The sequence below is a fragment of the Pectinophora gossypiella genome, chromosome 2 (assembly GCF_024362695.1).
Source record: "Pectinophora gossypiella chromosome 2, ilPecGoss1.1, whole genome shotgun sequence".
Taxonomy (NCBI): Eukaryota; Metazoa; Arthropoda; class Insecta; order Lepidoptera; family Gelechiidae; genus Pectinophora; species Pectinophora gossypiella.
In genome coordinates, this window is record NC_065405.1 from 5,708,662 (window position 1) to 5,720,159 (window position 11,498).

At 46.0% G+C, this 11,498-nt stretch overlaps 1 protein-coding gene across 1 annotated transcript; it reads right to left on the reverse strand.

The window, feature by feature from the left end:
- Positions 1–3,980: 3,980 nt before the first annotated feature.
- Positions 3,981–8,312, reverse strand: LOC126375330 (uncharacterized). Its single transcript, XM_050022276.1, has one exon. The coding sequence runs from the start codon at positions 8,310–8,312 to the stop codon at positions 3,981–3,983; it is 4,332 nt and encodes a 1,443-aa protein (XP_049878233.1).
- Between the last annotated feature and the right edge of the window lie 3,186 nt (positions 8,313–11,498).

Sequence of the window (11,498 nt, forward strand, 5' to 3'; positions counted from 1 at the left end):
TATTGTATAACACTATAACGGGTTTACCAGGTTCACCCATTGCTATGAATAGCATTTTTGGTTATCTTCTTTTGGGAAAGATAGATTTCGATTCAGTTTCGATTTCAACCCCTATTCATGCGTGTCACAGCTCCTTCTCCGAGGACTTTGACCTTAAGCGCTTTTGGGAACTGGAATCAGTTTCAGAACAAAAGTCTCTCACTCCTGACGAACTTCTGTGTGAGAAAATTTATAATGATACACAGATACGTGATGATTCCGGACGGTACGTGGTGGCGCTGCCGTTTAAACCCGACGCACCGCCACTCGGCGAATCCCGGGATATTGCTGTTGCTAGGTTCCGTAAATTGGAGTGCAAACTCGAACGCAATCCGCAGCTCAAACGCGATTACCACGCTTGCCTCCAAGAGTATATTGATCTCGATCATATGGAGTCTGTGGATAGTCAAGCAGCTGTATCGAGCTCGTACTATATTCCGCACCACGCCGTGGTCAACCAATCGAGTGAAACCACAAAAACCAGAGTAGTCTATGATGCAAGTTGCAAGACTACCCAAGGAAATTCCTTGAATGATATTTTATTAGTCGGACAAAAGCTTCATTTAGACATTGTCGATGTCTTATTAAAGTTTCGCATTCATTCTATTGTTTTTACCGCGGACATCAAACAAATGTATCGCAACATTTTAATTCGGGAGCAAGACAGGGATTTCCAACGTATAGTATGGCGCTCATCTCCTCAAGATCCACTGCGTGATTACCGTCTTAAAACGGTAACGTTTGGTGTAAGTTCTTCACCGTACCTTGCACTACGCACCATGCAGCAGCTCGCCCAAGACGAGGCGGCTCGCTTCCCTCGCGCTGCGCGAGTGTTGCAGAGCGATGTTTTCGTTGACGATGTGGTTTCGGGCGACAACAGTGAGGCTGGTGCACTTACGTTGCAGAGAGAGCTAGTGGACATCTGCCGGACAGCAGGCTTCGAGCTTCATAAATGGCATAGCAATTCCGCGGCCATTCTGGCTGCAGCTAGGCCTGATTGTTCTGACGGTGAGCGGCGCGATAGCGTCCTATTCGCAGAGATGGAGAATGATAAAAAAATTAAAGTTTTGGGTCTCCAATGGCATCCTAAAAATGATGCTTTTGCCTTTAGTGTCAAAACAAACAGTGAAATTTGTACGAAGCGTTCGATTCTATCGGAAATTGCAAGAATTTACGACCCACTCGGGCTTTTATCCCCTGTCACTCTTTTTGCAAAACATTTAATACAACTTTTATGGATTGCACGCGTGGATTGGGATGAAACCCCACCACAAGAAATCGTTAATTCTTGGTCTACTTTTGTTAGTGAACTTCCACTTTTAACTCAAGTTTCTTTTCCGCGTCATGTGTTTTCTAAAAACCGCCTTATACAGCTTCACGGCTTTTCCGACGCGTCTGAGCGTGCGTACGCTGCTTGTATCTACTTGCGCGTACAAAATGAGGAAGGAGAGGTAGATATTTCATTGTTACTAGCAAAAACACGAGTTGCTCCTACTAAACGTATTTCGATACCACGTTTAGAGCTGATGGCGGCATTATTATTAGCAAAAATTATGCAAAAGGTTTTACATACCTACGTTGAGCTTATTTCGCCTGATCAATTGTTTGCGTGGTCCGATTCCACAATCGTACTTTCATGGTTACGTGCCGCCCCTCATGAGTGGAAAACCTTCGTTTCCAATCGTATTACGGAAATATTACAAGCTGTACCTACGGTACACTGGCGCCACGTACCTTCCGCAGACAACCCTGCCGACGCGGCTTCGCGAGGCATGTTACCTGCTTCATTTTTAGAACATGATTTGTGGTTTCACGGCCCACAGTGGCTACACGAGGAGGAGAGTGTCTGGCCTGTACTTCATGAGAAGATACATACTGAAGAAGAAAAACGTAGTGTTGTGATTGTATCCAATCCGTCTCTTTCTTCTACTCCGCCCGATGCAGTAGAAATTATTTCGCGTTTTTCTTCTCTCGGTAAACTAGTACGAGTTACGGCGTTAATATTTCGATTTATTGAAAAAATCAAAAATCCGAAAACTACATTTCCTTCGCATATTACAGTGCCAGAATACAATTTTACCCTAAATCGACTTATTTTTCTTGTACAACATTCTGTTTTTAGTGAAGACATTAAAAAATTATTAAACGGTAAAGAGGCTTCCGATAAAGTAAGGAGATTAAATCCTTTCGTTGATAAAAGTGAATTCCTTCGTGTAGGCGGACGTATTCATAAGTCACTTTTACCATTTGACTCGAAACATCAAGTCATTTTACCTAAGAACCATCCACTTACAATTTTAATTATTGATGACGCACACATATCTAACATGCATTCAGGTGCACAAAGCACGCTGCACCTATTATTACAGAGGTACTGGATATTATCTAGTCGGAACGTCGTTCGGTCTCGCATACATCGTTGTGTCCGTTGTTTCCGCGCGCGACCGCCGCGCTCACAGCCGTCGATGGCTACGCTCCCCGCGACACGATTACGTCCGGAACGTCCTTTCTTAAAAACCTCAGTGGACTTCGCCGGACCCTTTTATGTTCGCGCAAACAAAGTGCGTAATGCCAAGATAACTAAATGTTATGTGGCCGTGTTTGTTTGTATGTGTGTGAAGGCTATACACCTTGAACTAGTGTCGGAGCTTTCCACTGAGGCTTTTCTAGCTACATTACGACGTTTTACATCGCGCCGAGGTTTATGTAAAGATATTTACTCGGACTGCGGTAGAAATTTTGTAGGTTGTGACAGATATTTACAAGAGTTATATAACTTTTTACGAACTGATAGGATTCAAAGTACGCTCAATAATAAAATACTTGAGCAAGGTATAACGTGGCATTTTCAGCCACCTTATGCGAGCCATTTTGGCGGACTTTTCGAAGCTGGTGTTAAAAGCTTCAAACACCACCTTCATCGAGTAATAGGTAATCGCACGTTAACTTACGATGAGATGCACACTTATTTATGCCAAATTGAGGCGATACTTAACTCTCGCCCGCTCTGTGTGTTGAGTGCCGATGCGAAGGATGTCCTTCCACTTACTCCATCTCATTTTCTTATCGGTGAGCCACTGACGGCTATCCCTGACGTTTCATTAGAGGAAACAAATCCTAGTCGTCTCGTTCGGTGGCGTTTAATCCAACAGTCCATTCAACATTTTTGGAGGCGATGGAGTCGTGAATATTTACACGAAATTCAACAACAGAACAAATGGTTTAAAGGCCGCGGGTCTCCTGTTAGTGTAGACAGTATTGTTGTAATTTGTGACGACAATTCGCCGCCTCTCCAGTGGAGACTGGCGCGTGTGCATGCTGTCCATCCTGGATCAGACGGGATAACGCGCGTTGTAACTTTACAAGTTGGTAGTAATTTTATTAAGCGACCAGTTGTAAAGATTTGTCCTCTTCCTATTTCTTAGAGAGTTTAAATACTAATAACTTAGTTTTAATTTCACGTATGTAAGCATGTTTCTTTTATTTATTTTAATTTCACGTAGATTAATGTAGGCATGTAGGTACCTAAAGTTCGTGGCTTCCGTTCATTCAATTTGTTAAAAGATCCTACGTACTTTTAAGGTGAGCGGCATGTTCCGTAATGGAACAGATTTTCCTACGAAAATATATTTCTGGAATCTGGATTGATTTTCTTTGCATTATTTGTATTTTTTACGAGTCATGATAGTTTGCATTTTTTCCGTTTCTCCGATGGCGCCACAATCAGCGCTAATTTCATTATGGACGATCTAATGAATGAAATCTTCTTGTCAATTGAAAAGTTGTTGACACATTGCTCTGAAGGCAGTTGCATATCGCATACACCAGTAACGTCTTCAAAATTATCTCGTCGTGTGTGATGTTATTCTTTTGTTACGGAAACAAGAGAAGTGTGAAGAAAATACTTGCTGGAGTGCAGCCCCGGGATAACTAAGATTGTGTTATATGAGTAGGCAAACCTTCTGAAGACATACGCCGGGCCCGGCAAACCCAGTGCGCACGGCATTCCAGGAGTTCGGTAAGTGCTTGCTATCAGACTCATTAACAGCGAGTTTCAGTGTTCGCGTTCGTTTCTTCATTTTATCGACGGCTAGTAAGACGTAGGCTGTCGCACGGACGAGTCTCTCGTAAGAGGAGAACCGACTTATGTCAGGTAGGTAGGCCGGCCCCTCGCTGTTGTCCGTGGCGCAGACTATCTCGTCTTGTCCGTTGTCATTTTCCTCTTCGGTGCGTTCCGATGGCCACCTTTCTTCTTCTTCCCGGAGGAACGCCGGGCCAATGAACCATCTTTGGTCAGCTCGCACCTCGTAGTTAGGTCGTGTGGCGTCATCGGCTACATTTAACTCGCTTGGTATCCATCTCCATTGTTCGACGTGCGTGAGGTTAGCGATCTCGCCTACGCGGTGAGCTACGTACGGTGTGTACTTGATGATGTCGTTGCGAATCCAGTGGAGAGCGGTCTTCGAGTCTGACCAGAGCACGATCCTGTCAGCCTTCTGTCTATGTTCTTCTTGTATACTGTGGGCGAGTCGTGCGCCTATGAGGCTGGCTTGCAGTTCCAGTCTCGGTATGCTCTGTGCCTTCACCGGTGCTACCTTAGCCTTTGCGCCGGCGAGCGTGATGATGACCTCTCCGTTTTCGTACTTGATTCGCCAGTACGCTACCGTGGCGTACGCTCTGTCGCTCGCGTCGTTAAATACGTGTAGCTGACGTTCCAGTACTCCCCTCGTTGGCGCATAGCAACGGGGCAGTTTAACTTCTCGCACGCTGTCGACCGCTCGTATCCATTTAGTGAAGTCCTCGGCGGCTTCTTCCGGCACTTGGTCATCCCATCCTATCCTCTGTTGTCTCCATAAGTCTTGCAGTAGGATTTTAGCCGTTATGGTGAGATGGCTTAGCAGTCCAAGTGGGTCGAAGATCGACATGACAGCGCTGAGGGCTTCGCGCTTAGTCGGCGGGCGTGCTGACGTCTTGACCTCCTCCGGTACCCTAGGCAGCGCGGTGTTGAACATTAGTTCATCTTTAGTGGCCTCCCATATTAGACCTAGAGTCTTGCCTTGATGACCAGCGGTTCCCATTTCCTTAGGTAGCTGCGCGCGGCGGTCCGGGGGTATGTCTCGTATTACGTCTTCATTACTCGAGTTCCAGCCGGCTAGTATGAACCCGGCTTGCTCGTGTACGTAGGTTACTTCGTGTACTGCTCGTCTTGCTTCCTCCTTGGTCGCGTAGCTCTCCACGAAGTCGTCCATGTAGTGGCTCTCTGTTATCGCTCGGAGGGCCACGGGGTGTGTCTCAGCGTGCGCGCGTGCGTTGTGGTTGCGCACACTGTGCGCTAGGAATGGTGAGCTTCGAGCGCCGAATATCATTGATGACATGATGTATTCCGTGGGTGGCTTCTTTCGTTCGTTACCTCTCCACAGGAACATTTGAGCCGGTCGATCTTCAGGGCGAATCTTTACTTGTAAAAACATCTCACGTATGTCGGCGGTGACGGCGACCTCTTTTTCCCGGAAGCGATAGAGAATTCCCGGTAAGGCTCGCAGTAAGTCGGGTCCATCCAGGAGGTGATCGTTCAGGCTCTCTCCTCTCGACTTGGCGGCTGCGTCGAAGACTAGGCGTACCTTCCCTGGCTTGTTAGGGTTCGTCACGGCGAAGTGAGGTAGGTACCACGACTTGTCGTTGTCTCTCTCGTCTCCGTTAGCTACTGCGGCGTATCCCTTCGTGAGTAGGTTCTCTATCTGGCTTGTGTAGGCTGCCTGGAATTCGGGGGACTGATCCATCTTCCTCTCGATAGTCCGCAGTCTCCTGAAAGCCATTTCATAGCTGGGCGGCATGACTACTTGCTCGTCTCTCCATGGCAGGCCCACTTGATATCTTCCGTTGACTCGTTCGATGGTTTTATTGAAGATGTCGATCGCTCTCTCTTCGGCCTTCCTCGGCTTCGTTATCAAGGCAATTCCTAGGGCGTCGACGTCGTAGTGTGTTTTGATGAGCGCGTTTAATTCCTCATCTTCATTAGCGAAGTTCCTCACGTCTTTTTCCGTCTTGGCGTGTACGTGGAGGACTAGCTGATCCTCCCCTCGGTACAAGCTCCGCGGCACCGTGCCATGTATCGTCCATCCCAGCTCGGTGCGTGATGCGATGGGCTCGTAGCGTTTGCCGATGAGGATTTCCTTCGAGATAATCAGATGCCAGTTGTCGGCGCCGATCAGTAGGCTCGGGCGCGCCGATTCGTAACTCATGTCGTCGAGTGGTAGGTGCTTCAAGTGTTCGTATTCGACGAACTTCCTTTTCACCGTCTGGCTTCCGATCGTAAGTTGTTTCACCGTGTGGGCGGTGATGTCGTGAAACTGCTCTTCATGTTGGCCTCGTACTTCGATCTTGACGACACGACTTTGCGTCTCCTTTTGACTCGCTGTGGCCCCGTGTATGTGTAGCGGGCTCACATGTCCTCTGGCGCCGAGGTCGTTCGCTAGGCCTTCGTCCATGAGCGTGATGGTAGCGCCTTCGTCTAGTAGCGCGTACCTCTTCAATGACGGTCCTCCCGGTACGCGTATCTCCACCGGGCACACCTTCAATAACACCTTGACCGGGCCGCTTGTAGTGGCCGACGCGGACAAGACGTTTTCCTCGTTTACTGGCGGTGACTTCGGTTGAGTAGCTGCGGCGGGCGACGTGTCCATATGCAACGTACTGTGGTGAGGTAAGAGACAGTTTTCTATTCCGCACCTCTTTGCTTTACATGTGAATCTCCTGTGCTTTCCGTTGATGCACTTGAAGCATACTTTCTCTTCTTTCACCCACTGCCATCGTTCGCTGACCGTCATCCTCTTGTATTTCTTACAATCGGGTACGTCGTGGTTGCCGCCGCAGCATAGACATCGTTTTGTGACGGCTTCCTTTTCTCTCTCGACGGTCGGTGCGGTGGGTGTTTCAGTGGTTGCGTAGACTTTCACGTCTTTACGTGGCCTTTCACGTGAAAACGACTTCTTTTCTTGATTGTTGAAAGTCTCCTTCAGCGACTGGGGCGATGTGGCGTATGAAAATCGCATCGCACGGTCGGCCTCACGTTCCAAAAATCTTGACAGCGTTGCTATCTCGGCTTCCGATGGGTCTCCGTGTTCGTAGGCGAAGTCATACCACCTAGACTTGAGATGTGGGCTTAGCTTCTCGATGACCTCTCGTGTGAGCATGGGGTTTCGGAGATATCCTCTTTCATCGACGCCACCTAATACGCATACGATGTTCTTCAACTTGACCGCGAGGGTGTTCAATTCGCCCGCGGACGTACCGGACTTAGGTAACTTCTTTATATCTTCCATCGCTCGTTCGATCAACATCTCTGGTCTTCCAAAACATTGCTCCAATGTTCGCATAATCTCGTCGGGGCTAGTCGCCGAGTATAGCAGCGCGGCGACTGTCTCCTGTGCATTCCCTCGTAGACAGTTCCGTAGCCGTGCGAGGTTCTCGTAGTCGGAATACTTGTACATCGTCGTAGAATCCCGCATGGCCGCCTTGAAGGGTAGCCATTCCGTCGCGGCGCCGCTGAACGTAGGCAGCTCGTGGGCTTGGCGGGGCACCGGACGTTTATTCACGATCTTTTCTAGCGCTTGTGCTATTCTATCGACCGTGTCCTCTTCTTTATTCGTCGCATGAAAGCTCGTACGTTGATTAGGAATAGGGCTAGGCGGGCGTAGTTCCGTCTCTTTCCCTCGTGCCTCTCGATTCCATCTTCCATCTCGCTCGCTCGCGTGCGCGTTTCTCGCGCATAGAACAGGCTCCATACTGTGCTGAGGCGGGCGTCGTCCCTCCCCCCGCGGCTGGCTGTATTCCATTTCAATCAACCAGTCGTGGACGCGTTGCTGTTCCTCCGTGTGCGTTTCAGCGGCGATTTCCTGTTCATCGATTTGGCTTCCTCTTTCGCTTTCTTCCCTTATCATTGCGACGCTCCGTTCAAGTTTCGCCTTAACCTTAATGGCTTCTAGACGAAGTTCCTGCTGTTTCATTTCAGCTAATTGTATCTCCGCGTCGAGCTCGGCTTGTCTGATGCGCGCCGCCGTACTTGCTGTGGAGCGCATCGATCGCACGGAGCGGGTACTTGCTCTGACAGGCGGGACTTGCACCTGTCCCCCTTCCGTGGACGTGACGAGTCGTCGTTGCGGGACAACCGTGTTCGCGGACGCTGCCGACGTGCTGGCAGGCTGTTCATCGATGTGCATGGCTGACGTCGTGGTGCGCGGGAGCGCGGCCGTGTCTCTCTCGATGAGTACCATTGGCGCGGCGGAGGCGGGCGCGGACTTCTCTCTATCTTCAAAGGTCTTCTCTCTGACTTCAAAGGTGTTCTCTCTAGCTTCAAAGGTGTTCTCTCTAGCTTCAAAGGTGTTCTCTCTAGCTTCAAAGGTCTTCTTGCTCCTCGTGATGGGCATTCTTCGGCGTAAGCCAGAAGCTACCGCAGCCTCGAAAAAGGCTATACGGCTAACTCGTAACCTCGAAAAAGGCTGTGCGAGTAGCAACTCCCGCTTCAAGGAGTCACTTTTCCGTCCTAACGGACGTATGATGTGCACACAGCCTCCCGTTGGCACCGTTAGGTGGACAAGACTGCGCTACCTTGTTGAAATTAGAAAGTTGAAACTAGAAGTTGAAATTAAAAATATATCGATGTTTTTATATCGATGTTAGACCAATCTTCAGTCTTGCGGTTCTTGATTGTTCCTCTTCCCTCTTCAGACTTCCTCTTCCCTCTTCTGACTTCCTCTTCTCTCTTGAGACTTCCTCTTCTTTTTTCCGTATTAAGAGTAGGCCTTCTTTCTTGAGAATTCGTCTTCGTTCTTGAGGGTTCGTCTTCTTTCTTGAGGATTCGTCTTCTTTCTTGAGGGTTCGTCTTCTTTCTTGAGGATTCAGGTTTCTTCTATCCGGCTCGAAGGACCACCGCTGTTGCTTATGCAGATTTTATTTGCTGGGACTGAAGAAAACCCGCGGTGCAAGTGAAGATCCGGTTTATTTGGTAAACCACATTAAAAAATACAAAGGTAAAATACAAGTAAAAATCGTAAGTAAAAAATAGAAAATCGATGTAAAATCAGAGAAGTAGAGAAGAAGTGATTCGTGTCGTGTCCAATCAGATTCTTATTGGAAATTTTCGGTCCGGAACTAGCGGGCTGTGCGCGCATTACGTCGGCCAATCAGGAGCGCCGCGCCATGTATCCGCTCCTCGCGTCGCTCCCCGCGCCATGCCCCGCGTCGCTCCCCGCACCGCTCCCCGCGTCGCTCCTCCGTTTCGCAACGCAATTAGCGGGTCGTGCGTGCATTATCTTATACATCGTAACATATAATAATATATATTCTACTAAACTATATGCTCTACTATATATTTCTAATGTCTGCTAATTATTTTACGAAATGAATGGACATAATATGGCCGTAAGTCTTCCACAAAATAAATAAATAAAAAAAATCTTGCAATTACGTAAATAATCTAAACCTAAGCAAAGTAGCTGCTGACAATTATTGTAACTTGCCTTGAATTTATTACATCCGCAAAACTGACGACCGTTGGACTCAGGAAGTTTGTGGTGTACCTATATAAATAGATCTCATACTAATCTAATCAGTTTATGTACTACTTATGTAATAGTAAGTAAGTAAACTTTTTGAATAAATCCTCGTTTTCATAATAGTTTTAATAGAAATGCTAGTGTTTTTCAAATTAAGTCACTTTCACGTTTATATACCAATTGCTAAAGAATGGAAATGGAATCGTGGTAGGAAGCTTATCCTTCCCATAAAATATCTAACAGTAAATAGACAACATCAAGGTTAGTACATTCGTGAGTTGTTAGTCAATATGATGATGTTCAGTAGGACACTAAAGTGCTAAAAAATGATTAAACAGCTCAACTACAACTTTCTATTTCATTATTCTAAACTATGTGTTAAAATTTCATTAATCATCTAATATTCCTAATTGAGGACAGAGCGTGTACGTCATTGAATATGCGTATGAGAGAACGGTACTGCTAATTTTGGGCAAAAAATGGCGACCTCGATGTCAGCTGAGCGCAGATTCATCAATGCGCAGAAACCCCGTTACGGTTCGATGCAGACGAATCGAGACCGACACGAAACGCTTCAGCTCGCCTACAACTTAAAAATTAAACAATGTAAAATACTTCCACCACCTACCATTCCACCACTTTTCAAGGACAATCAGTCTTTCGCCATTTCTGCGAAAACGAATTTCTTTCAGCTAGGCTTGTTAAAATGACCTCTTCATTGCATTCCTACTGTCGCGTCGCACGCAATTCTCCTTGTGGCCCACTACATAATTTGGTTAAGCCTGGAATAAGGTAAGTAAGGATTACAGGTTTTTTATTAGTCTATTAGTCTAAGTTGAGATCTTCTGTGCCGATGTTGTATAGAAGAGAAGTGGCCCACAATGGACTGCTGATATCAATTTATATCTAGAATCTGACAGTGGTGATACTTTAATGTTATAGGTTCGTTATCTTTGTTATAATTTCATGCGATTAAACTAAACGAGTAAAGCCGATTAGATTAGCTTATGCAGTATCGATTGCGTTTAATTCTGTAAGTTATATATTTCATGTCTGTGTAGCCTGGTTGAAGTTATAAATGTGCAGTTTAAAGTGGTTTGATCCGATCACATGACATGACGATCGTACGATGTGGTACGATACTGTGAATATTCCTCTAAACTGTTATCAATCATGCGCCTGTAGCGTGCCGTCAAGTAGCCGATAACAATGTTTTCTTGACGATAAAAATAGTAAGAACTATAATTTTCTGTTTATTTCCTGCTTTGAATAAGACAAAGAGGAGGAAAGGAAATTGGTCAACAATTAACAATCGCAAAAGAAGCCCCATTGGGAATGAAAGTAACAGTCGATAAAACTTACTATAATAGGTAAGTAGTAAGTTTATTTCTACACGAAATTGCCAGCACAAAAGGTGAAAGTACGATCATCTGGCGAGCTTGTATTTTATTCCTTTTTCGCAGCATTGAAATGCAGATACTTGGTATCACTTTCATAATTATTATTGTTTTGTGTATAAAATACTTACAACAAAGTTGAAACTTTTAACTTTGCTAAGAACTCGAAGGTAACGGGAAATAAAATTATAGAGAGGACTAAAACCAGATTGAGTAGAACTCGTTTCATGCTGGCCGTCAAATTACTGAGTGAACAAGTCGGTTTCTTTTCTGCTGAAATGTCTGACTGAATGTAAGCGATAACATAAGGACGCATTGATTCCTCGAAGTTTATAATTTATCGCATGTAATTGCTTGATAATGGTAGTTATTATTAGTATGGCTTACCTAAATATATTTCGGTGTATCTCAGTAAACAAAAAATATACCTTCCGTACCTACAACAAATTGGAAAAATTTGACAAATTGGTATTACCTACCCTTCAACTAGTTAGTACGTACATCTCGT